Here is a 27,786-nt window from a genome sequence, read left to right on the forward strand (position 1 = left end):
TTAAAATTTCCCAGTTTTTAAACAAAACGTTCGTTATAAATGTGGTTTTTAGTTCAAAATATTTGTGAATTGTCCAAATTGAAAAATACTGTATTGAGCACATTTACGACATTCGCAAGCGCGATTATCGCAAAACGTATAATAATAACACCATTAGAAATGAATGACGTTAGGAGGACAAAAATAATTATAATTAAAGCGAAGCTGAAATTATACGATTTTTCTTTTTTTAATTACATGTTTACTTCAGCTGCCTTATTATTATACTGTATTTGAACTGTCAAAGTCGGAAAAGATTTTGCGATTTGTTGGATCGGGCCTGAAACTTCAATAGCCTGATACCTTACGTCAAAGTGCTTGCCATGAAGCAGCCTTTGAAATTCATGAATCATACTGACAATTCACAATTTTTTTCTAGAAGCCCTGGGAGACGGATGTGTGTCGAACTTTCTTTGAAAATTAAGAAATAAAACCACTAATTGTAATCACGAATCTTTACTCACGCAAAGACCAAACGCACCCGGTAACTACGAGTTCGAACAACAAGCAATTCCAGTTTTGGAATCATATCCGCACGGAACAGTTTCGATTCGAATTGATCCATTTTCCACGGACAGCCATTGTGAAAAAGTGAAGCTGAGAGCTAGCTGCTGATGACGAGCACCATCTATTCAACGTCTGTAAACCAGACAAGCTGAAACTTGGTAGAGATAGCTGCAGTGTGCGGTGAAATACAGTCGAATCTGCTAGGATTTAGGTAACAATATTTTCGCTACTAAAAGTGTAAAACTAGCCTGCCAAGACTCGTAATCGAATATCACATAGGCTGCAAAGTGTGTTAAAGTGTGTGTGTGTGAAGCGCAATAGTGCAGTGGTAGTGGTGAAACGAAGGAAGGCCGTGTTGCCAGTTATTCTACTATGTGACGTTTGAGCGATCGATTCGCGTTTTTAGCAGTGTGATCTTTGTTTTGGTTTTACTTCGCTTCTCGACCAAAAATAACACCGAATTTCCCTAGAAGGCATACATTTTGTAGTGAAAAGTGAGAGCATATGCGCATTGTTTGTCTTGCATTTATTATGTTGAATTCATTCACGGTGCCGCTTTAAGTTTCAATGTTTTGATAAACGATTTGGCAAAATGTTCTCTGTGCAATGTTTTGTTCGTTAACCGAGCGGGGTAGAGAAAATATGGTGCGTCAACTAGATGGTTGTTGTGATTTAAGTTTAAATTCATCGATACCGACGACGATTCGTACTTGAATGAGAGAAAATTTCCAATGTGCGAAAGGGGTTTTGAGTGTTCGTGGAGTAAAATAAAAGCTAGTAAGAAAGTGCTAATAGGCATACACTGACGCATGAAAATAGCCAGTTTTCTGTTGTATTTATAAATAAAACAAAGTGCTGGGAGGGAACCAGCTGATCGACGATTAGCTTTCGTTTGAAGTAGGTGTAAGGCGGTGTATATTACGTGCACCACACCAGAACACGAACTGGAATTTGAATGCAAACAGCCAAGGTTAGTCTAATGTTATAGTTCGCTGAATCGGTTTTACGTAGATATGCATATATTATGTTTATTTCATAACTTTTGTATTTTAGCTTCTACCAAGCTTCAAACATCGGTTAACATTCACAGGAGTTAAGATGCTTACTTAAGATTTTAAGCTTCGTTTTATCTTGTATGTGCGTCATGTTGCAATCCGGCAAGATAGGAAGTTTAGAGATTGGACAAAAACAAAACAATCGCATGACTGCGTTGAAAAGGAAATCATCACTCCAGAACGTCACTAATGAGAAAGTTGAACTTAGGTCATGTATCTGTCCGTTGTTTCAAAACATTCCATCACATCAGTAGCATCCAAATATTTTCATCGATCACACAGCAATGCGTTAGTGTTGGTAATGGGAAATTATATGTACAACGCTTATTGGGCATGCGCATGTACAAAATCATAAAGAACAGTCCATTCTTTCATGCTGCCGCAGCGTACATTGTAGATGATACAATGGAAAAGTTTATCTATGAAAACACCACGACAAATGCACACAAACGACGGTACGTCCCTTCTTCCACTGTCTGCCAGAAGTGGTCGAATCGATGAAAAACTCGCACATAAGCGAAGGTGTTCGCTGGTGGTTTTCACTTTCAAACGGCTATGCATGGGGTCGTCTGACTGTGTGTCACTATGCATCAAGAAATTGGCTTAAGGGGAATCCCACTATATTTAATGGCGGGGATATCCGCTACCGCGTATGATCTAGTGCGTCGTTTTCCCACGTTTTCATCTGGTTAATCTCAACATACATATGAATCATGCCCGGAAGCAAACAGTGGTTCGTTTGCTCGTTGACCAATTACGTGGTAAGCTGTACCGCAATGAAAACGCATCCTATCGATACTTCAGTGTGCGTTCTACGGAAAGTTAAAGGTTATCTCTAGCAGTAACAGCTATTGGTTCGACCTTGGTAAATGGCTGAATCCGGTCTTCTGCATTCTATAGTAAATATACCGTTAGTATAATGATATCGCGCTGAGCCTACAAAATACGATTAAAGCAAACAAGGGAAGCATGTCACTGCTGTCATATATTATTGCTTTAATTCTAAAACAAGTCTTTTAGATAAAGGTTTAAGTTTTGTCAATTATTTTCACCGGATTCTTGTACCTATGAAACCTTAAAATTGTTGTGTGTGGCTGTGTGTGTTGTCTTTTTATTAAAATTATCCATACCATTACCATTCTCATCGCATACCCTTGGACAAAGACGTTGAACTTGTTGTTTTACAGTGATTCGATGATTTTCTTGTACCATTGCATATTTACTTTTGCCACGCAGTTTATCGAGTATTATATTCGATTCGTATCCCTCTATTTTATGTGGTAGTATCTACTGTCCATCGAATATTGTTATAGAATCTTGATCGTATACATTCTGAATAGTCAAATCAAGAAAGCGGTGGCACACGCCAGCTAAAGATAAGCTCTACGGAATGACCGAAAAGACAAATGGCATTGTAAGGCTTGGCATTATCTTTCCCGTTGTTTTGTTTCGTCTCGTTGAACGCTATAAAGTTGGTTGTTTTATACTAGCCAACAGTGACGTCACTACCAACATCAGTCTTTGTCCGTTTTGGACCAGTGCAACGAATAATCAGTACCTGGTAACAGATTCCGGGAGATATCGTCTTTGGACGATGTTTGTACAGCTCTGGCACAGACACTACGGAACGATTGTGAAGCTCAATGGATCAAGGAAGTAAATAAAGCTTCGTTCATAGTGGAAAATATGGTTCAGTACATTCGAAGCAGAAAAAAATAGTTAAATTTTCAGTCAATGTTTGACAAATATTTATTCAATAAATATTGTATCAGTCCCATAGCAAAGACCGGCTGCGTGGTAAAATTAAGTATGCTTTTACATCGTTGCAACTTTCCGTCATCGATAATTTTTACGACTTGTCAAAAAGTAGAACAAAAGCAAATAATTAACAGTCTGGCTCGGTTCAGGGAAATTTTTATTGCACTGAAATAAGTTTGAAAAATTATTGCTTACATCGCATATATACCTTTTATGATCAGTTGCACACAATTATAATAACATAAACATAAGCAAGTCGTAGTACGTTAAAGCGTACACAAATAAATGGCTAAATGTTACACGGCGTCATACGCACGCAGACGTGTCGACGCGATCTTGTTGCATAATTGTTGTTTAGCAGAGTGTAAAAATAAAGTTTGAACTATGACGAAAGCCACATTCGTCAGATACATTCCCCTTCAGAGAAAGCTAGCCTTTGGGTACAACAAAATGCTATTCTATGTGTTTTGTTTTCTCAATTTATAGGGATGTATAGGTTTTGCTGCGTAAGGCGCTTTACTCGAAAACAAAACTAATAACACAGGTACCAATTTTACTACTGATAGGGGTGTGCGTGTTTTCTTCCATTAAAAAAACGGAAGCTATTTTCTTGAGGGATTAAAAATAAATAACCTTCTATTTATAAAACTCTAACGAAATATTTATCGATGTTAGGCTTTTATACATATTTGTTTTGCTTCTCTCTACTGAACAATAGGAACTAGAGCGATGGTTACATGAACAGTTTAATGAACATTAAATATTTGTTCGGTTCAAAACAATCATTCTATGGCTTATGAAAGCATAAAACAAATTAAATAAATTCTTTTATAGTGCATTCACTCATTTCACTAGGTCAGCTAATCAACTTATTTTTATAAATTTGACATCTCTACGCCGTTTATAAAATTGTTCAATTGAAAAAACGCATCGACAGATTGTATTTATTTAATTTAATTTAATATCCACTACGACGATGTTGTTATCTCGAATGTAATGAGATGTACAAAAAAATTGTACAAGAAACGACGAAACGCTATAAGCTTGTAAGAACCACATTACCTTTGAGAACCAGCAAACAGGCCTTTGTTCTTTGTCCTTGATATATACACAGGTCCAGTTTCAAGACAGCTTATATGGAAGGGCTTAGAAGCTGCTTTGGATACTATAGTGGACCTTTGGACATATCGAGCGCAAGTCTTTTGTAACAAATCTTGAAGTTGAACAGGGTGTGGTTTTTCGGGGAACTTTGGACTTCATTCGCCAAGTGTTTTAAAAAGCTTAATAACAAATATTTATTGAGAAGGAAAAAAGAATCGTCACCTACAAATATTCAAAACTTGTTTGGGCAAGGCACACGTTATTGGACAAGCGAAGTTACTGTCTTGAAGCAAACTCGTTGCTGTATGATAACGAATGTACGGCTCACAAAGGGTGTAAAGTGGAAGAATTTATTTCACAGATTAGCAGCTATTGGTTACATTCCTAGCTCCACGAATACGAAGATCGCACGAGAGCAGCAACATATTATTGACGATCTGATAAGAGGCTCGACTACCAATGACTTTCTTGGCAAGCAACGATACTTTGCTAAGAGCTAAAAGTATAGAAAATATTTATTTAAGTTTCGTAGTGGTAAGTTTTTAATTTACCATCTTCGCATGTTCATAATCATGTGTCGAATTATATGCCCAAATGTTAGATTAGAGCGATCTGCGATCATCCGGCGTGGTTTCGAACAGCAACAAAAACAAAATTTACCAATCAGCTTCTTATCGTACTCTAGCCTTTTCAATGTACTAAAACCATAATTGACATGATTACCTTGTTAAGCGTAAGTCTACCAAAAATTTAACTGATTACTCTGCTACGCTGTAAAATTTATCAATATTTATTATCGCGGTAGGATACTTTCAAGTATGTAGAAGACAACTTTGCCAAGCCCCACGCGGAATCAGCTGATCAATGTCCCAGTTTAATTTGTGCAATGGTACGAAAAAAGATTAGCACACAATCTTACCAGGAAATATTCAATTTTTTCTTAGGTAAGCAGCAAATAAACCGCGAATGCGTAAACAACGAGTAGTGTAAAAAGTAGCAAAATTGCTAAACGTGTATCGCTTAGGCGGGCGAGCAATAATATTTTTGTTTTTCGTTCTCTGTTCGTTACCTCCCTTTAAATGACGTACACTGAATGTGTCAGTCTAAGGACCACAGCTTCGTTTTGGCGAACACATTCGTTAAGAAAATGCAAAAAAAGTTTAATTATTGATGTACTTCGAAATCGTTTTTCCGGCGGTGCTTAAAATTGTTGTTTAGTTTGGCAAGTAGCTGGAAACTATTTATGGGAAGAAAGACGCTAGACGGGGCATAAAGTGTTGATAGTTTTATTCAAGAGCAATACTATTTTTCATTAGTCGTATCGTTTGAAGTGTTTAATTTTAAATGTAAATAAAAGCTTTGTATACATTTAATACGGAAAAAATGAAAACAAAGCGCATCCTAACAAACTATTAATTATGGTTCGTACTTAACACGTGAGTTTTGTGTTTTTAGTAAATATCAAATTAATAAATTTATTATTAAATTTACAAATTTAGTAAATTACAAATATTGTTGGCTTATGGTTCAAACATTGCTACGCAATATGGGTGAAAATGTGCGCATGAGAATAAACCACCAGAATGAAAATCCGATCAATATTTCGCTGACTTATCATGGACACCAGGTGTTCTGTTCAAATATTCTTATGTACGCACTCTCAGACAAGCGAATCCGAGACACCATAACCAGCTCGATTTAAGTCCTTTGCTTTTTTTTATAAGGAGGCTCACTGTTCCATACGTAACATGTGACATTATGACTGACGCGAGCGATTCTTCACGTTTCTTGCCTCCTCAAGGTCAAGAAAGGATAGTTAAGTCGTAAAAAAAGGAAAATCTCTGTCACGATGTTGCGGTTTTCTTCAATAAACTGTCATCGATTGTATGCTTCATAGACATATTGGGGCCTGTCAGTTAGAATAAAACTAAATCTACATAAGCATTAGCTTAGGTTGTAATGAATTATTTATATCAATGTTACAGATTTTTTTTTAATGCAGTGAAACCAAATACTTTTCGTCTATCTGTATATTTAATACGAAAAAGCTAATTGAGGATGTTCTATAGGCATTCAACAATATCATTGGCGATGAGGTGTGCAGCTTAATCAATTCATAACTTTTTTTTCTCAAAATTACACGCACAAGTACTGTTCTAATTGGTTTACAACAAATACATACAACTAAATGGCTAAAACGCCGATCATTTGGGCCAAACGGCTTAGTGGACGAGTAGCTAAAGAGATAATGGATCACAAAATGTAAATACAAATGTTAAAGGAAAACTTAAAGGGGCCCTGCGCCGTCAAATTAGGATTTCAAAATTTCTACGTCTTTTACAGGATAACGATACGAAGCACACGGTTGAAAATATAATACGCTCAATCAATTCCCACTCAACCGGGAAATCGGGAAAACCGGGAATTAGCCGGGATTTTTTTTAAACCGGGAAAAACCGGGAAAACACCGGGAATTTCTCCGGAAAACCGGGAAAATTCAAATGCTCATAATTCCCAAATTCCCATTTCTTTTAAAATGGTGTCAACTTTGAAATACCAAAACATGTAAACTGCTTATACTAACTTGAAACTAGAAGATTTTATTTAATTTTTTATTAGTTTAATGCTTTTATTAGATTATTAGATTAATGCATCGAAATTGAATCACGTATGAACAAGTTACAGGCCTCTAAAGTTGCAGAGAAACCCGAATGTGGTTTACACACATGAACGTAATTTCTGGAGCCCTAAGGAGAAATGAGCAATCGAAATCGGTTTGTCAACCCAAGTAGCCATTTGCATGGAATTGAGTTAAATGATATATGATAAAGAACTTTGGCATTAAACTACCGCGCAATGCGTATTTACAACCGAGAAACTAAATGTATCGAACCGCCAAAAACCGGGAAAAACTTGGAAAAAACCGGGAGAAAACCGGGAAAAAACCGGGAATCTAAAATTCTGATTTGAGTGGCCACCCTGAATTCCAAAAGTCGCATATATTTATTTTGCCCAAAATTTCATACAAAATTGCTCTGAAAAAAAAACATTGAAAGGAAACTTTATTAACTTATTGCGTTTCGCACTTTTAAAATTTAATAACATTTGATAACATTTAACAAAACTGACAACAGCTAAAAACAAATACATTTATTTATTTTGCGACACAGAAAAGTCCAAATACAGGTATGAAATGCGTGATATAGCCACGTAACTGGTTATAGAAGTTTGTAAACATGTTTGATAGAATAAAAGTGTGATTTTAAATTTAAAAAAATAGGTAAATGTTTATGATGAAATTGTTTCGTTTTTATATTGAAGGCAAACATCTTTTACAACTAAATAAATACGCATTTCAACACGGAAAAGTACAAAATTCTATAAAAATTGTATGACCTACACGGGTAGGTAGTTACAGAAGTAAGTTTGAATTTTAAAACATTCAAACAAAGGTTAAAATTTAAAGAAAATTATCAATCATCAATTTATTTTAGTATATCACGTCCTAATTTTGTAACAAAAAAGTATTAATATATTGAACTGCTAGTAAATCATATTATTTATTTTACTCTATTATTAATTATGCATGGGTCGGCCTATAATGTTTGAAGTTAGTCTTTTTGTGCAAAATATACAGATAGGAGCATATTTATTGGTTTCACTGTAATCACAGGGATACATTGGCTGCTTTGTTGTGATTGTCCTGAAAAACACGGTAGAGATTTTTAACATTTTTTATAGTGATTTTATGATAAAACCATAATAAATCATTTCAAATAAAGTAAAAAATATAAAACGACATTAAACTAAAAAAGAGGGGATAATTGCGATTACATGACACACTTTACACATTTTCGGCACATTCATTTTGTTGTGTATTTGAAGGTGTTAACACTTCGAGTGCAAATAAGGAAAGAATTGAAATCAAAAATAACCACCGGACGCACATCACGCATTGAAAATAGGATGGTTGTTGTTGTCAGATACACATAAACACAGTTGTTGTTATCTACGGCTCAGAAGTCAACTAAGCATCAGCATATGTGCCTGCTGTGTACTGTGCAGCACCACATAACACAGCAAAACAGTAAGCTGACTAAGACAACGCAAACGATTACGTAGGTAATCGGCTGTTGTTACCCTCGCGTTTCTAAGCACATCGCTTAACTAATGTTGACAGCAATATTTATCCTGTTTTCCCGGTCGTTACCCATAATGTAATTAAACTTAGCAGGTGCGCAAGGCCATACTTCCGGCAAAAAACTTGGCCTTGAACGGGTTCTAGTACGCTAATGGTTCATATTGTAAGACATTTTCAAACAGATTTCATTTAATCATCTGCTTCGTTTGTTCGTCAGGAGTCTTTTGAAAAAGATAAAGTTGTTTAAGTTTATTTTTAAACTTTAAATAATAAACAAAACAAGCCTTTGGTTTACGCGTCAATTACGTAGGCAAAATTCTGATACGTATTTGCATGCCTGATCATCGGTTTATGACGCCATGCGGACATCAATCTGTTACAAGAACTTAAAAATGTTTTAAAAATATAAACTGATAACATTGATTGTTGAACAATTTGTATGTTACACAAACATGGGTTCTTATTTAATTACCAACAAAATTGCATCTCAGGCTTGTCATTATTTATCGAAGACACCTACATACAAGTAGTTAAATTCATCAAAAACGTGAATATATCACTCTTTAACCGGCTGATTTGCACATGACTCAATTTCATTATACTCGTGCTGAGTGCCGACTAATTAATATTTGTAGCTTTTATGGATGAAGTATAACGGTGCTTTGAGCAGCGTGACTATTTGTTAAGTAGTTTACGGTACACTTAAGCGCTTTATAATGCCACAATGCAGACGAACGTAGTTTCCGAGAGCCAATGTATAAATGTCTAGGTCCGTTCTATTCTTGAGCCGGTTGCAATTTCGTTGCAAATTACGCTACGTTTCGTGGTGCAGCCGCAATACTGCACGGAAATAGGGATTTAAACGATTTTCTTGTCGGCGCAATGTCTGTCGAACGCGAAAAGCCATTTACAGGACCTTTGCCGGAAGAAGCTCGTTGAATAGCACGCGCAAAGTCGCCATTTGCGTGATGCAACCCTTGCATTTCGATTGCAAAAGATGAACACTCGCTACGGTAGTGTAACGTTGTTGCAATATTTTTTATTTTACTTTTTGTGTGTACCTTTTTGACCTGTTCTGCATATAAATGTACGTGTTCACACAGCATTCTATCGTATTTTGTAATCATATCAAGATATACTATAATCACGCTACACCTATATTAAAAAATAATTGTGAATTGATTTGGTGCTAATCATTTTTGTACAGTACAGAAATCGGATCAGTTTGTTCGAAAGATCAACGCATCGGGATTCCCTTGTTAACGTGATCTCGGAGTGGTTTTTCATTGGTGCAATCAGCTGAGCGCTTTGTCTTACCAGTAAGAATTTGTTATTATTATGCTTAGCGCAAGCACACATGCAAGCTGATGTGCTTCAATCCAAATTAACCATCTTTTTTGCTTTTGGGCTTTGAGGTGATTACCATTTTCAGTCCCATTAATTTATTTGGCCGATATGTTTTGCTTACCATGCTGTGTTTACCTTACATATAGAACGAAAAAGATAGATAGAATGTTTTTCTTTACAAGTTTCTGGTATTTTTCTGCTCATTTTATGGAAAATATTTTTTTTTGGTAAAGTTACATGGACACAATTGAGGCATTTTAAGGAAATTAGACAACATATAACTCTGACAGGTGTCATTTTTTTTGCTCTCATTTTTTTAAATAGTTTGTTTATAATATCACGCCAACTTTTGTGCTGACCCAACGAATGGAAAAAATATTCCATTCTGTCTTGAAATAGCTGGTTACCGGTTGTTTGTTTTACAATTGCGTTCCTTTATCAGCTCACTCACCTCTCGATCCACTTCACCTTTCAACCATCTTCAACTTCCCTTGCCCGATTCCTAGCAAAAGGCGAATGTAGTGTGCCGCCATCATGCGAGAGTTTGCATTCTGGTTGCGATCGACAGTGTGATTCGCACGCGGCACCTCGTGCGCGCAATTACTACCTTTACGGAAGCGCCAAATTTGATGACGATTAGCTGACGACTCGAACTCCGTCCGATCCGGTTCTCCCACTGGTGTGCTACGCCCTCTCCCGGCATGCGATCGTCTCGTGGTCGCTTGATTCGTCTACCGGGGTTTGAGGTAGTGTGGCGCATTGCTGTCTATGTTTGTTTTGATCGCTCACCTTCGTTGCAAAGAGCAAACGGTTGTATGGTGTTGGTAATTCTACGTCGAACGCAACCTGACATAAACCTATTCAGCACGTACATACATCGACGAATCAGCTGATTCAAGTTTAATTCAAGTCTGTTTGCTTCGTGTGTTTTCTTCCATGGAGACGCATGGTGGGGGTGTGTCACATGTGTGGGGAAGAAGTTGAACAAAGTATCGCGGAACGGAAGTTTGAAGTTGAAAACATGTGATACAGCGGTTTTCAGACCTGTTATCTGTTGCCACCGATACGGTTTATTGTTTAAGTTTTCTTTTTCTAGACGTCTCCTGCATATGGGTCGATTTCTTGCAGGTAGCGTCTTCTCCGTTTCAAATTTATATTTCATACAACGATCGCGACACCATACCACAATGACACCCGCAAACATCCTTGAACCCCCCCGGGCGGAACAATCAGCTTCCGCAGTTCGGGTTTAGAAGCCGGTTTCTTTGTTCTGGTGGTGAGTGATTTAAACCATTTCGGGACACGTGTACTTGTTGTGGATGGCTTGTACATGGAATATCTATCCATACATAAGCCTCTTACCTCGGTCCTTTATGGTGCTGACATTAACGTGTACCGTATGACCCGAGACGATCGTACTTGGAATTTGGAACGCTGCAGCTTCTGTCACACAGAGAACAGCTTCAGTTGACATTTGTCTCTCGCAAAATATGTCTCTTCGAACGAGAGTGATGTCGAAAAGTCGGACCACTGTCAAGTGCTGCCGCTGACACCTATGACACTTTCGTTGACTTGCTTGCTCCTGTTTGTGAAGGAAGCTGCTATTGCAATGAGGCATGTGTGTCCTCCGGCCTGTAAAAGGACGTGCGCGTGCAACGGGCAACTTGCGCCTGGTTGAATGTGTGATCACACGCCTCTCTTACACGTCCCATCGCAATAGTACAGCGTGGAGAAATCCTAAAATAGTACCGACTACGATGGCATGAAAAAAACCCAAACGATATACGATGCAGGTGTGTGCGTTGTGTGTGATACAAATTTATTCATCAACCACCAAAGCTGAAACCAAAACAAAACCAAACCCACGATCTTCTCCCGCTCTATGTGCGCTGATGGCGAGCCGGATAAAGAAGAATATAGCGGTGTAGTAGCACCAACAGTTTGAGGGATTCGCTCAGTCGTTGATGTGGCGCATGCCATTCAAGTGTGCTAGTAAAGTTTCGACCAGTTCGTATCAGTCTGTGAGCTCGATTAGCTCGGTTACCTTGTCTGTGGTTAAGTTAGCGAAATTTTAAGCGGGTTTCTTTACTGCTCACAGATCAAACAGTTTATCGGTTAAAATTTTAAAGAAAGGATCCTCCAAAGGATTGTTGTAAAAAAAAACTTTACGGCCCAGGTCAACGGCATCTTGGAAGTTCTTCTCGTTACTAGTACTGAGTGTGTACGCGTGGTAAACTGTGTTTTCGAGAGGAGCCGGTGGTGCATGCCAGTGAGTGTAATGTCAAAGGGTAGGGTCGTTCGTCGCCAACGCTGTCGTCTGAACCTGTTCGGATTGCGAATCGAATGCAATCTACGACAAACTTACGTAAGTGTTTAATGATGCACGCGAATGCAGTGATGGTAGTTGATGCTTTTTTATCACACCGGCTGCAACTGTCGTTGAATCGGTGAGTGTGCAGCCGCTTGTTGCTGCCGGGTCCGGGTTCAGCGAAAATGGGCAACTTCTTGCAAAGCGATGGCCAAAAAGCGATCGAGGCAATCTAATTTCTGGTGCATAGGGTTTGAAGTGCGGCATGGTTCTATATTCCAACGGTTCGAAGATTTACTCTTACCAGCCAGCCTGTTTTGTATTTATAGGACATGCCTTAGTGATTCAATCGTCCTCAAAATGTGTATTGTTACACTACGACATTTATAGTTCGAGCTTCTTTGTCACAAAAAATCGTCATACATTAACACACGGGCACTCGTTTTGTGTTCTAACTAGTTTTTTTTTTAATTTTCATCCTCCACGTGTAGAAGATTAACGATGAAAACAGGAATGTGTGTTTTTTTTTATTTCATTCCTAAAATGCCAATCACAATTGTGATTGTTAAACGAGATAATCCGTTGTTGATTGTTGTGCAAAAGGCCCAACAATCAATTAGAGATAATTCTGAGAAGTTGTTAAACATCGACATCGGCGATGTGTTGTAAAAGTGATAACAATTTATGGTTGTTTTTAGTGTCACGTTAAAGATATACAGCATTATATATGTGGTTTGTAATAATTGACATGCTTCCATGCTATATAGCATAGCATATAGAATAGCACAAATCGTTTTTGATCATGGAAAGCAATAAGTATTTTTTGTTTGTTTTATTTTATTCGTAAAGCATGGGCATTGTGTATTGCTGACAGAAAAATTATATGAAAATATAATTAAACAAATCAAATTTTTAACTGAATCAATTGTTTATTTTTTCTCGTTTGCAGTTATTTCCCTATTCAATACCAACGCATATAAAAAGGACTCAACTAAACATACTTTTATCTCAGAAATATATCTGACCAAATATACCTGAAAAAAAAATCGGCTGTAAGGATAACATTCTGGCCGTTATCGACAGCGTTATCCATCACAAAATCGATTACCCATTCAAAGTCACGGCAGCGATAGTAGCTTCCACCGATCAAGAATAAGATTTGTGGTATAGGGGTATGGTATATTTTCTGGGTGATTGGGGCATGGGAGATATTGAACGTACTACGGCGCAACATGTCCCTACAAATCTGCAGCAACTCAATTTCCACAACCATACCAGTAGCCATCAGCAGCAGCAATCGCAACAGCAACATGAACATCAGCTTCAGCAGTCGCAATCTGCACAGTACAACAATGTTGCCCAACAGCTACAACTGCAGCAACAATCGCCGCAACATCAGTCCCATCGTTACGAACGGTCGAATGTTGCCGGTGCTTTCCATGTAACGAAAAGTGACAATCTCTCCACGTACTTTAAAGAGGTTCAGCAACAACAACGGGCTCAGCAGTTTGAAGTTCTACAGAATAACGGCAAACACATCAACGGCAGCTTTCAGCAACACCTTCTGCGTACCGGATCTGGAGAACATCATGAACAAGAGCACCACCATCAATTGCAGACTCTACCATTTCACCACCATAACCAGCTTCAACAGCAAAAGCACCAGCAACATTCACACCACGATGTCGAAAGTGACGAGGACGAGATCGCCCTGTATCCTCTCAACAATCAGGTAAGATGATCAGAAGACTTTTACCAGCGGAAGGAAGCGCGTTATGCGCGTATATGCGTTTCCTTTCAATTATAGCCATTGGTACAATGTTTGTTTTGTGTTTCATTTCAGGTTGGCGGACATACGAGGCTTCTGTTGCTAAATCAGAGCACTGTGATCAAGCCCCTTAACCTTCGAGAACTTGAGTTCTACCAAAACATTCCCAGCGATATACAGCAGTTCGTTCCAAAGTACAGAGGTAAGCGTAAAGTTTGTATGATTCATTTTTGATTGGTGTTCAGGATTTTCTTTCCGAATTGTATTTGCTGCGCAGAGAGTTTGTCGTGCTTGTGGCGAATGGTATGCTATTTTTGAAATTGTTTTTTTTTATGGTCACTCATGTCCACTGACTGGCGCCACTCCGGAATGTACAGGCCGACATCTCGCGTATCTTCTGTAGAAACCATACGAGGAAAAAGGGGGACCGATGGAAAATATAAAGTATTGAACAGCTTTTCACGCACTTCGAACGTCCACGCTTAAGCGATGTGTTTTCATTCCTTGGGTGTGGTTGTTTTTTTGTTACATTTTGCGTCCTCTGTCAAGTACGTAGTAGTAGCTCTGGTTTAATGGCACACTGGAACGGTATAAGGTAGACAGCAAACAAGAAATTGCGTTGGATGTAACGTCGCGGGGGGTTTGTTGATTAATTAGTGAAATTTTCTTAATGTAAAATTCAAGGTACGTGGAAACGGTCGACTTTTATTTTCAACGTTCGCTTCCGATTTTCTTATACTTGACGCGGTCATTAATGGTGTTCGGATTGATTTACACATCCAAGAATGTTCAATTTCTTATTGTCTAAACCAATTGTTAGTATTGTTTTGTATCTGCATGACATTTCATTGATTTGTTTATGAGAAATGATTCAGCGATCCATCAAACAGTATGGTTGATAATGATACATAAATCCCGACATAAATCTAGCCTGGACCATGTCACCTCTGAACACTGAATTCCGACTATGAGTAATTCCAATCATAGATGAGACGAAAAAAAAAACGTCGGCCTGTGCACAGATTTTATGAAGCTTGAATAAATTTCTTATAGATTAAACGTTTTTGTGGATAGGAATGCGTTCCGCGTTGATACATTTCCGTTTCGTCTTTCGTTGAATGGAATTTTCCCACATTGCGACGTTGACAACAGAAACGGTTTCGACCACACTACGCTCTACAAACCTCTCTGAAGTGTGTCATCTCAACTGTATGTATAGGATGAGGTAGCAAAGTTTATGAATACCAGCAGCTGCTGTGAGTGAAGAAATAACTATAGTAAAAAAAAATCTTTCACTTTCCCAATGATCTCTCACCTCTCGCCATTTCCAACCTGCATCGATATGCCCATCCAGTACAGCCGAATGTGGTGGATGTATTCTTGGCGATGTATATGATTGGATACATTTATTGCTTCGCTCCTGGCAACAGTCGATGTGTAGTTGTGAAGGTCATTCTACCGACTGTTGTAGTGTGAAGTCATCGTTCTCGGCTGGCTACAGATTTTTGAGCGTTGTTGGCAAAGCACATAGTTCGTTTGTTTTCACGGAAAGGATGGCTCTTGACTCATTCTGCAGTGCATTGCATAAAAATAACAATACACATCTATGGACATTACATGTAACACGGGAACAGTAGCAGAATGCAACACGACCAGGTGTTCAGGTTCGATTACATTTGTTATAGTGCACATATTACACTTCACAAGATGTAATGCGTAGTAGCGTTTTGTTGTTAGGATTTCTATTGCTCTTCGAGCAGCAAAATTATTCTAAAGTCTAATTCTGCCATGTGTAATATTATATCTATCATTATGATAATTTATATCATTCTTACAGTTGCTGGGTTGCTGAGTTGCCATACAAATAAATATTTGAAAATGAATGTAATAGTATATTCAATAATTCATTTAATGTTTTGTTGAATGCTGGATCTGTGCGATGTAATACTTTAACGAAAAATTGAGTTCTTTTTTCTAATTAACGTTTCAACGTTGATACATCCTTCTCAAAATACGCACATGGTAGAACTGTAAAGGTATGCTAATTAAAATTATTCGTCAATAAGATAAGTTATTTTTGCTGACGTTCTATAATGGTGTTATGTACTGCTGGGAGATGAAATCCAATAGATAAAATACTCTAAATTCCTTCGTCATGCCAGAGCACTTTTTTTCTCCGTTCGATAGAGGAACATATTTTTTGGATACTAAAAGTAGCGTTCATACGTTTGCACAATTATAACGCGAGTTCATCCATCAGTCCAGACCACAGGCATGCCGAGGTTGTGGAGGACGTGGCATATAGTAGCAAAAAAGATATTCTTATTATAGATACGAGTGGTGATAGTTGTGTTAGTTCTAGTGAGCGTATGCTTATCCCTTCACAAGTGCACAACACTTGACTAAGGTTTTGGGTCTGGATGAGTTCGTGAATCGTTAGCATAGTTAAAACATTGGCGCTTCACACGATAATGTACATTCTTTCCTTTCAAACGTCCTGTATGTATGAATATTGTCCTATGCATGACATAACATTACAGCTACGACTTTGTGTGTCTCTGGCTGTTTATCCAATAAGAGCGATTTGATTTTGTTTTTATTCATAAGGAACGGCCTGGCGGTATTGCTAGAGCGATTTGATGTGGATAATAACGTTTGCAGAACAAACGAACTAACGGATTATCTTATTTGACGGTTAACGAGATAAATAAATAGTTATCTTTCCTTTATTTGTCTTAGTTCGTGTAAATAATTATTTTACTCTGGTATTTACCCTAATAAGCAAAACAAAAGTGTATACAGCGTTGAATGTGTTTATAACAGAAACTGTTTAGGCAGTAAAATTTTTACTTCGTGTCTAATTCATAGTGCTCATAGCCAAAGACGAAATGTAGTTTGTTTTACCATATGTGGATGAAGTTATAACTACGCATATAGGAAGAAATGAGGTCATACTACATGAGTTTTGAAGTAGGGCTGCATTCTAGTGGTAGATGAACCATTAGCCAGTTATTGCGTGTCTATTGCAAAATGTGTTCGATATTAAAAGTAAATGAAAATAAAAGTACGACATTTGTAAAATTATTCTATAAACATGGGCAAACTGTTGTTTTTAATAAATGGTTTTGAATATTATAAAGAATATATGTGGCTATGAATTTGTATTAAGTTACTTAAGCTTTTTGAAAGTTTTAGAAATGATTACATTTCTTTCGATCAACATACTTCATTCTAGAGAATTAGCTAATTATAACTAGGCGCCTCCATTTTGCAGAACATTGTTTTTAATAATTAAAATAATCGATTAACAACGTTAAGGACTGTGCATCTTGAACCATTCTAAGTTTTTTTTGCTCGGTTTGAACGGCCTGGCCGTATCAAGACTTATTTTACCACGTAGCAGGATAGTCAGTCCATGCTACGGGGGGACGGTCCGGATGGGATTTAAACCCGGTCCTGCCGTGTGGACGGCCGTTTTTCACATGCCCCAACCATTCTAAGTGAAGTCTGAAAATATTCGAGCAATATTCAGATGAAAAATGTATGACGTATTTCGGAGCCCATTCGTTGATTGGCTTTAAAGTTGTTTGTTTTTGTTTAGTATGTGCATGTTATTCTAATTTTTTTCTCATTTTTCTTTGCAGGTGTTATGCAAGCAACTACCATGGGTGGTTCTAAGCTTGAAAAACGCTATTCACCCAGCTTCCGGGATGATCCTGTACGAAAGACTGCAGCATCGAAAAGAAAGCGTGAAGAAGTGCTACGGTTAGTAGAATGCGATAGGGATAGTTACGCACTGTTTATATGCATGCTCTTTTCCCTAGAGAGCCAATATTTCGAAATACTAGTTCTGTGTATGAAGAGTTCATATTGAGCAGGCAACCGACTGTTAATGGTTCTATGTCTCGGAATACTTTGGATATGGTTAGCAAAAGGAAAAAGACAGAATAACGTCTGTCAAATCGAACAATTCAGGGTTCTTAGCCCCGCTGAATTTGTTACCAATCGTTGAATTGGTTTGATACAGAAGCGTATTTACCATTACGTGAATGGATATTCAGTTAATCCGGAGAACCAGTTCTTTCATACTATGGCCGAATATAAACAGGCCTATGTGCATCTAATGCGCCTGTATGTTCTTTAAAAGATAGAACACGCAACACGTAAAGGTTAATTCGTCAAATATTACTTTATCACAACTCTCAAGTACAGTCCGGTTCTAATCAAGGTTTTTTCTCTACTCTTCTACTTACAGGATGAAAATACATAAAAATGGAATACCTTCCGAAGTGTTAAAAAGTATTGCACAGATAGACAACTCTAATAAACAATGTTAGTATAGCATACGCACAGAAGCACAGCATTGTCTGAAAATATGCTTTTCCATCGCTTAATGCGATTGGCGTAAGATTGAGATCTTACTGCTGAGTTCTGTTTTCTTGGTTTTCATTAAAATTTTCTCATCAAAATCAATCAATCGCAAACCATCGCTTCACTTCCTGGCCATTCACACTTTTGTGCATTTCTTTTGAACATTCATCGACGTTAACTACAAACTGACTATTAAAATCAGTTTTTTTGCGTTAGAATCGATGCGGCATGAATGAAATAGATTAATATGGTTTAATCACTAATATTGTTCCAACATACAATCGTTCGTGATTTAAGTATTCATTGTTTCGGGCATCGGTCTACCATTTATGGAATGGATTATATGTCACTTTGGCTAGTTACAACACATTGTTAGTAACACATTTAGGCCAGGCTTATAATACGCCACTGTTATAAAAATGCTGTATATGTTCTACATAAGGGAATTTTAGGTTTTAGAGAAAACTTTCTTCGTCTATAAATTTTCCTGCAAGAACTGTTTAGTGTTTTTCGTGTGGAATCCGACAACTGACAACAAGAAAAACAGCGTGTTTATTATTGGTCTACATTTATATATAGGGCGAATTGCTTCCAGTTATCTAAAAAATACACTTCCGTCATCATCTTCACCGTCATCAAATTCACATCGTGTTTTTCTTTAGCTTTTGCTGCCATCCTTTCCAGCGAAGGAGCTTCGACGGCTGATTCTCTGTGCAATGTGGCGTTGTGTAGCAGCAATACATTATTCTAATGGTAACGTAACTCTATCTTTTTTCTTTTCTTTTCATTGGCATCATGTTCGGTGAGCAGATTTTTTGATGCTGGAAAATATAACTTCCGCTTATCGGAACCCATGCATACTGGATCTGAAGATGGGCACCCGACAGCACGGTGATGATGCGTCGGCAGAGAAACGTAGCAAGCAAATGGCCAAATGTGCGGCCAGTACTTCGGCGTCGCTTGGAGTACGGCTTTGTGGCATGCAGGTTTATCAGGCAAATCTTGATCATTACATGAAGCGAGACAAGTACTGGGGCCGTGAACTCACCGAGGACGGCTTCAAAGGAGCGCTACACAACTTCTTCCATAATGGCTACCGGTTACGGGTGAAGGTTATTGCGAAGGTGCTAGGCAAATTGGAGCAGTTACGACGGGTTATCGAGAAGCAGTCGAGTTATCGCTTTTATTCCTGGTACGTGTTTATATATGTTCATTGGCTCTTAAATGTATAGACCAATAAGTTATGAAGTATTAAGTTTATAATGAGTTTATAAATGAAATATTTTTCATACCACTCATTGCGTCCTCTTTCTTGTTTGTTTTCCGCAGCTCGTTGTTAATTGTTTATGAAGGATTCGAAGAGATGCCCACACCTAATACCAATGACTATCATTTGCTGGAAACGGAATCAAACTCCTGCTGCTATGATGCGGACGCTTCGAACAGCTCAATTGAGCAGTACCTGTTGTCCTCTTCAAACGAGGAATCTCCAATACCGTCGAACATCACCGCGTGTGTAGAGCAACGTCGTAAATCATCGTCTATGGCCTCGGCAATAGCTGCAATGGCAGCGGCAACAAAGGCTACTACGCTTACCACTACAGCAACCGCCACTCCTACCATGCTGCCACCACCGGTAATAGCTGCTCGTGTTGATGATAGTACAAGCCGAGGCATTTTCGACGATCATCACTTCCGCAGCGTTGTAACGGACGATGATAATAACCGGCAAAGGCGGATCAACAGTAACCCCAGCTCGCACGATGCCCTTACTCCCGAAACCAAGATAATTCCTTTTGTTCCGATATCGGAAGAAACGATCTACCCTGGGGGACCTACGGATGAAAGGTCATCGTCGCCAAGTGATGCCATTCCTATGCCGACTGCTGGATCCTGTGCGGTACAAGGGCTCACGAGTTCCAGTCCACACTCGATGGATTCATGGATGAACTACAGCAGTAACAGCAACAGCAGTAGCGACGATTATGCTTCTGCCTTTGTGGTGCCGAACCATCTGCAAAGTTCTTCTGCAGTCCAACCAGATGCTGGCTCTGATTTCGAAGTTAACTTCGATGGGGAAGGCGTTTGTGATCCAATCGATAAAAAAGACCACAGAATGGCAAACGCCGGTGTAGTGGATTTTAGTACCAGTATTAAGTTCGGTCACAACAAGCTCGTGGAGCAGAGCAGCAATATTAGTAATAACAACAGCACACCGAATGGTACTAATCCTAGGGACAACCACGGTGCAAGGATGGAGATGACGGAAGATGTGCATAGCGGAGTGGAACTTTCAAGCACGTTCGAGGAAGGGCAGCATGACAACTCCGACGCTGGCTACCACGAGGACGAAGAGGTGGACGATGACGATGAGGAAGAGGGCGAGGTGGATGATGAAGAGGAGCGACAATTGCTTCGACAAAAACTGTTGTCAAGCAACAGTTCCAAACGGCTTCGTGGCAAAGACAGTTGTTGTGCAGCTGGATCTGTTGGTCCCGGTGGCAACAGCATTGCCAATAGCAACAGACCAAGCGACGGTCCCTGTGCGATACCGTTACGGCGTAAACTTAGCTCCAAATCGAAGTCTGGATCACTGGGAGGTGGAGCGGGTATTGGTATGGGTGCCGGTTCATCCGGAGGGACGTTGGCGGACGTACGCATGATTGATTTTGCGCACACGACCTTCGAGATTAAGAACGGCGGTGCATCGCTGTGCAGCAGCACAAATATTAAGGTTCATCATGGACCCGACAGCGGGTTCCTACGTGGCCTCGATAGCCTAAAGCGCATCCTGTCTGAATTATGCGAGGAGTACTACTGAAGCTGCCAAAGATGGCAAAGACATGAAGCGGGCACATAGTGCTACTAGCATGGACTTGATGGAGCTGTTTATAGGTAGTGTAGGGAATGGAAGAGCAAGCGCTTGTGCTACGGCTCAAGTACAGTTACGTGCAATTCACGATATAACCGGTTAGTAAAAAGATCGTGCGCCATCGATCACCAATTCCGAACTCACATTAAAGTGATGTTTTTAGCTGATACCTTCAAGTTGTTTTACATATGATTTTTTTTTTAAATTGAAATCTCTAAAAATATTCATTGGGATATTTGTCAATTCTTCTTCTGATCAGTTTTGTATGATTTTTATGAATGCGTTATTTTGCCATAGAGAAAAAAACCAACAATACTGTACCGTAATAATGGTTTCCCGCTCTACGGTGTACTGCAGATGTGAACTGGTCGGCAGGATTGTTGTATCGCCATATAGTGCGATTAAAGCTAGGATTGATATTCATAATCTCGCCAACGATAGCTCGGACGACGTGATAGAAAGGTGTAATAGGGTAGCAAACGGTAATAGGAGTTAGCAAAGATCGCATATAGCTATTCCGCTCGCAAGCTATACGATAGTGTAATGGTATGACAAACTACATATTTGTTGTTGTAACCAAAGCAAATCACTGGGACGCAACGTAATGGAAATTATGAAGGGATATTGTGATACTGTGAAGCATTTGTTTTGTCGGCTCTCAAAACTCAACAAAAGCCACCTAGCCCCACCCCTATTAAGTTAACGTTAGTTTCAATTCGTTCAATATATTTCGTATGTTTTAAATGTTATATGTCGCATGTATCGTAAACAGTTTCATGTGTGTATTTAAGTGAAGATAAAGGTGGTTTAAAATATGATAGTACAATCTTGTAAATGTTTTACTTTTTCTCCAGCCTCCCTTGATGTGTATTCTCGTTTTGTCGTAAGCCCGTTTCGGCTACTTTTGGTGAATGAAGTGATAAATTAGTAGCTTACGACTTTCAACCACAATATTGCTATTAGTTTTGTACTTATCTTGCAGGCTCATATATTAAAGGAATGAATTTGAATAAATTGTACACTTCATTTCCGTGTTAGGAAGTATATAAGGACAAAGTTCCAATTTCATTCTAGGCAACACATTTAATTGATCCCTGAATTATAGCACGTTCGCGGCTGAACAAAAGCGGTTGTATAGTGCAAGAGGGAGAAAGTCGTTCAACATACACATACGCATACACCTGCAGTACAATCAGCAAAGGTCGATATAGATTTTTTTATTCGTCAATTCGCTTATCGGCCAGTGGTATATGGTTTAGCATTAAATACAGGTTCAGAATGCAAATCAAATGGTCCCTCCATGTATTGTCCAAAGAGATTAATCAACATACGAAGAAGGAAAAGCATTATAACAAATTAACCATGGTTGTTGTAGAGTCCTTTCGACAGATGGGATTGTACCGTTAAAAGGAAAAATAGCACACATACTTTAGATTGGACCGTTTGTCTATCCTCCCTTTTCACGTTAGTCAGTATTATTATATCTGCTGGATATGGTAAACTGTTGTGAGTAGATCTCGTTATCTTGGTATCTAATAATGCTATCCTTGTTGTTATGCAGAAAATCCGTAGAGTTGCACAAAATAAATTGTACTTTTTAACAAACAAAAAAACATGCTACAAGAAACAGGCAAACGAGTGGACGAACGTTGTATAAGCGTTTATGTACGAAAAAATACACATTCAAGCTCTACTTGTATTGCGTCAAATTCCTTACAATGAGGCCGCTATTTTTACTTCCATTAAGCAATGTGTACGTTTGGCAATTGTCTAACCGTGTTTAATTTAGCTCCGGTTCCTTCGCTTAAAACAAAAACAAATGTTGCAAAAGTCTTTCAAATCGTTGGCCCAGTAATTCGTACGAATATCGACAGTTCCACACACGACTTGAAACACACTTGTTGCCATCACTTTGTAAGTCGCTGCAAGTCGCTACCCATCGGTACACTGCTCCTCGCTTTTGTAATGTGTAAGGATGTGTAATTTATTGTCACAAAATATGGAAATAATCATTACTTTTAATCGCACATGTATATTGCAATAGTTAAGAAAATGTAATGCAAGCCATCAAATGTGAACAGCAGCACAACCATCAACCAAGCGATAACAAACATGAAGAAGATGTGTACAAATTACATGTCGATTAGTGTGCTGTATTATTGTGATGGACTATAGTAAAGACTTGTTTCTGCCGTTCTTAAAATTGTTTGGGAACAATGTTACCAAAAACTAATCGAATACATGTTAGCAATACTGATTGGTACCACAGTTTCATTGGTCTGCAGTGATCGGCAGTATTTTGCAATTCCATTGTTCCTGCTGTCGAAAGCAAGTGAAATGATTTGTCCAGTAAAATTTGTATGTAACGAATTAGAAAGTGTTGGCTAATAGAAATCGTTTCAAAGCAACTTTCTTTGTTTTTGGATAGCGGAAGCGAAAAGAAAATCCGTCAAATATTAATGCTCTTAACAGTTATTATTACAGGAGAAGGTTTGCATTTTAACGAAAGTTTTTTGCTGCAAATTGAACGGCTTTGCAAAATTAAAACCAGAACAACAAAACACAACATTTGCATATAAATATTGCGATTGAAAAAGTAACAGTAAAAAAACAGACATACAAAACAACCGAAACAATTGTGTGATCGTTTTGTGTTAATTAACGGTGGAAGGTGATGTATCGCGGAGAAGAAAAATGGATTAGTAAACGGCATATTTATTTGTAACAAAACTAAACAAAGAAGATAAAAAAAATTAAACCATCTTGGAAGACAAATTTCTGCCAATGCTGAAAGTGTCTGTAAACGAGAAAACAAAACAAAAAAAAATACTTGAATTGCAGGATGAACAGGGCGAAAAAGATATGAAAATTATGAAATAACAAAAAAAAAGTAGCATTAACATACATTGATTTGAAAGACCTGAATAAAGATTTAATCATTTTGAAACTTCCGTGTACACAGCCCTATAACTAATTTGCGTTGAGTTGGCAAGGTGTATTGGTTATAGTTCTAATTCTATCTACATCTATCTAATAATTCCAACGAAGGGATTCTGCGTTATAGTTCGATACCGCTACTGTTTGCATACGCCATTTCCGAAGCCAATCGGGGCTGTGATGGTTTCCATTCCACCGAGGGTTGCATCAGTTTTCGAAACGACTATATGAAAGAAATGAACAGTGAAGATATGATAACAAGTTTCCTATTAAACTACGTAACGGGGAGCAAGTAATTTACCTGCCACGTAAACGGCCCGGGATTGATGCACATTTTTCTTATAGCCACCAAGATCACAATTCCAGCCGGTGCCAATGCAATAATCCACCCAAATACGTCGGCCCAGTCCGGATAGGTGTACCGTCCGTATGACACTGGTTTGTATTGCAGCCAGTTAAAGCAAAGTATAAACTAAAACCCAACAACATAAATTACGCATACCGTTTGGTTGTATCGTGGGTCAAGTTTATGTTACCAACAACATTGCGGGGGTGATGTACTTCCAAACCGTCACCCAAAACCGGTGAAACCATTTCGACCGTTTGCCCATCATTTCCTCTATGTTGCAGATGAACCGTTCAGCTCCGTAGATCCACCCGACCAGAACGCACTCAGCGATGGCTATCAGCAGCACGGACCAGTTTGCAGCGTACTTATCAAACAGCTGGAACCAGTACATTCCGCCCTAGTTTTCGTATGAAAGTAGAAAAAAGTGTAAGGAACATTATTTTTTAACTATACCAACAAGTAAATCTCGGTCACATTACGTTTGTCACAAAAATTAATCCACCGAGGTATCCGACGATGCTAACACCGGCCACGACGGCTATCTTCCTTCGACGTAACGCAGGAAACGTGTCCAGTACGGCGGTCACAACCGTTTCCATCAGCGTAAACTGTGAATCTAGCCCGAGCGTAAGAAGCATGAAAAAAAATAGAACCGACCACAACCTAGGCATCTGTAGCTTTCCCACGAGCTCGGGAAACACAACGAATGCCAACCCGGCACCCTGATCGATAACGCTATCCACCCCAGTGTCCAGTTCGTGTGCCAAAAAGCCTATGATAGCAAATATTACGAATCCGGCAAAGAATGAGGTCAGTATGTTCGATATTGCTACCACGATCGCGTCCCGATAGCAATTGTTGTCGAACCGATTGTATGAGGCCAGAGTCAATAGCCCGCCCCAGGCAGGGCTGAGAGCGAAAAAGATTTGAACGGCGGCGTCTCCCCATAGCTGAGCGGTGCGCAGTTTGTCCCAGTCGGGCCGCACGTAGTACAGAATGCCATCGTACGCTCCGGGTAATGTTAGGCCACGTATGAAAAGTGCCGCAAGTACCACGTACGGGAAGAGAGCGGTGAAGTAGACTACCTTGCCGGAACTCTTGACACCGCGGGACAGGCAGAGGAAAACAATCGCCCAAGCTGCTAGCAGACAGATGGCGAGCCGTTGGTTTATCATGCCGGTCTCCTCGATGCCAGACGATAGTTGAAGAAAATAATTTCTTGGGAGAAAAGAAAATCATTATGTGTGTATTACAGAGCCCGTATTAGAAGTACGCTTAGAGGTTATAAAACCTCAAAGTTCTCGGTGTGCCATTTCTGATTTTTTGGCCTTTGTTTTAATCGAACCTCTTACTCGTATCGGGAATCTGTGAATTGCAGTTACCTAATGTAACTACAACTAAACTAATAAACTGTCCCTATGACTGTTCGAACCGTACGTACTTAAGCGAATAGTGGAGTGGTACAGGTTAGGTGACTTACTTGAAAAATTCTTCCGCTGGTGGTTTTCGTGGCGTGCGGACGGTTGCATTCAATAAGCGATATTGTTCCATGGACAAGCAGGAGCCCTTATAATAAGACCCATCGGTGGCCAGACAATCGTCTTCCTCTTCGTACGAAAAACAGTTCGAAGTAGCCCACTCGTGCTGGCAGCCTCTCCACGGTAGTGGTGTCTCGAATGACACCACCATATAGAATACGGTCCAGGCGATAATGACGTTGTAGTAGAGCATCACCATTAACGACACCAGTATCATACCGTATCCGATACCCTCTGACAACGGCGCAAGCCGTTTAAAAAGAATAGCCGGACCCAAACCCACGTACTGCGCCAGAGAAAGCTCCATGAACATTAGTGGCAGCCCGGCTATGACCAGCATCACGGTGAAGGGTATTAGGAAGGCACCTGAAATAAGCACCAGGAATGGGTAAGCCCGTCTAGCATACCAGAACATGTGACACGGTTCACTTACCTCCTCCATTGCTGTAGCACAGGTAGGGAAATCGCCAAACATTGCCCAAACCAACCGAATAGCCCAGTAGCGAAAGGAGAAAATCGTAGCGCCCTGTCCAGGAGCCACGTTTCGCTACCACCTCATCGTTCATCTGTTGATCACTGGTAAAATCGTAGTCGGATGTGTAGGCAAGTTGTCTTCGACGTTCTACACGCTTCAACCAACTTTCGACGGTAAGTTTTGCACTACAGTCCTTTAAACAGATAAGAAGCGTTGGAGTAGCGGGTTATACTAATAATGGTAATTACGGATTGCTCTCATATCAACCAACTTTATGCACCTAGTTATAGTGCTGGCCATAAAACCGTTATTTAACAGAGATTAATCTTCTTACTTCAATTTCATCATGGACGGTATTATTCATTGCGGATAGGACCGAATCACCAGTTGAGATAGAGCACAGCACAGTTCACGCACAGAGCCGTCGTTACTAGGAACTGGTTATCGGATCCAGTAGTAAGATAGTCTCTTCAGTCAGATGACTTTGCCGAAGATCACAAAGCGATGAGAAATGTAACAAATTAACTTGCTGTGAAGGCCGAACAGTGCAACACAACTTACCAGAAAGGTGTATCGCATTTTAAGCAAACTAAAAATATGTACAGAATTCGTTTAGTATATTTCACATATTGTAACATTTAACAGATAATATAAACAACGTTAGTTTTGTATTACAAAATATAGAGATATTATTTACCTACTAATTTTTACTTGTTTACAAAATTACAGCTTATGCAATTGTAAAGTTCAGCAATATTTAACTAGGTATATGAAATGAATGTTGCTGTACAATTAATTCTTTTTCAATTAATAAGAACCGAGAAATAAATTGATGTACATCTACTTCTTAATTCTGAGCGCAATTCTTTGTAAGATTAGTACAGTATCATAATAAATCAACATCAAATGAATGAAAAAGTAAGCAAAACTATTTTTTTCCACTATTATTGTAATGAGAAACAGATCTTAGGTCATTTTGTCTGGCACCAAGTATACAGAAGAATATGTTAAAGTCATTTTTTTCACACTAGACCAGTGTGACCAGATTGTTTTCCTCGTTATCGGTAGGAAAGCAAAAAATTTATCGGTAGTTGTCGGTATGATCCTAATTCTGTTCAGCTCCTGTTCTCTTCAGCTAATATGTGTGACCGGGGGGGGGGGGGGGGGGGGTTTTCGCAGGGAATATGGAAATGTTGAAATGTTGTGAATTTTGTCAGCCA

The 27,786-nt window shown here is 39.0% G+C and overlaps 2 protein-coding genes across 5 annotated transcripts; one reads left to right on the forward strand and one right to left on the reverse strand.

The window, feature by feature from the left end:
- The first annotated feature begins 378 nt into the window (after positions 1–378).
- On the forward strand, positions 379–24,214 carry LOC125769613 (uncharacterized). 3 transcript variants are annotated; one of them, XM_049438400.1, is made up of 7 exons: positions 379–1,516; positions 13,206–13,988; positions 14,100–14,226; positions 17,669–17,789; positions 18,280–18,356; positions 19,206–19,587; positions 19,725–24,214. In XM_049438400.1, the coding sequence occupies exons 2-7, from the start codon at positions 13,431–13,433 to the stop codon at positions 21,214–21,216; spliced, it is 2,757 nt and encodes a 918-aa protein (XP_049294357.1). In that variant the 5' UTR covers positions 379–1,516; positions 13,206–13,430; the 3' UTR covers positions 21,217–24,214. The 3 variants fall into 3 exon arrangements, with proteins under 3 accessions (XP_049294357.1, XP_049294359.1, XP_049294358.1); XM_049438402.1 differs by having other exon boundaries at positions 379–757; XM_049438401.1 differs by lacking the exon at positions 379–1,516 and adding an exon at positions 11,514–12,313.
- On the reverse strand, positions 24,174–27,060 carry LOC125769619 (sodium- and chloride-dependent glycine transporter 2-like). Of its 2 annotated transcripts, none has more exons than XM_049438414.1 (7): positions 26,901–27,060; positions 26,525–26,759; positions 26,034–26,457; positions 25,033–25,771; positions 24,741–24,950; positions 24,506–24,676; positions 24,174–24,427 (listed from the first exon to the last, which is right to left on the reverse strand). In XM_049438414.1, the coding sequence occupies exons 1-7, from the start codon at positions 26,928–26,930 to the stop codon at positions 24,326–24,328; spliced, it is 1,911 nt and encodes a 636-aa protein (XP_049294371.1). In that variant the 5' UTR covers positions 26,931–27,060; the 3' UTR covers positions 24,174–24,325. The 2 variants fall into 2 exon arrangements, with proteins under 2 accessions (XP_049294371.1, XP_049294372.1); XM_049438415.1 differs by having other exon boundaries at positions 26,847–27,033.
- Positions 27,061–27,786: the final 726 nt, after the last annotated feature.

Source organism: Anopheles funestus, chromosome 3RL (genome assembly GCF_943734845.2).
Source record: "Anopheles funestus chromosome 3RL, idAnoFuneDA-416_04, whole genome shotgun sequence".
NCBI classification, from domain to species: domain Eukaryota; kingdom Metazoa; phylum Arthropoda; class Insecta; order Diptera; family Culicidae; genus Anopheles; species Anopheles funestus.

Bases quoted from the DNA above. Each gene is read 5' to 3' on its own strand.
- LOC125769613 (XM_049438400.1), top strand. From the start codon at position 13,431: ATGGTATATTTTCTGGGTGATTGGGGCATGGGAGATATTGAACGTACT. The intron at 13,989-14,099 runs GTAAGATGATCA...GTTTCATTTCAG, and splicing joins TGTATCCTCTCAACAATCAG to GTTGGCGGACATACGAGGCT. The intron at 14,227-17,668 runs GTAAGCGTAAAG...TTTTCTTTGCAG, and splicing joins GTTCGTTCCAAAGTACAGAG to GTGTTATGCAAGCAACTACC.
- LOC125769619 (XM_049438414.1), bottom strand. From the start codon at position 26,930: ATGAATAATACCGTCCATGATGAAATTGAA. The intron at 26,760-26,900 runs GTAAGAAGATTA...ATCTGTTTAAAG, and splicing joins CCGTCCATGATGAAATTGAA to GACTGTAGTGCAAAACTTAC. The intron at 24,951-25,032 runs GTAATGTGACCG...TACGAAAACTAG, and splicing joins GATTAATTTTTGTGACAAAC to GGCGGAATGTACTGGTTCCA.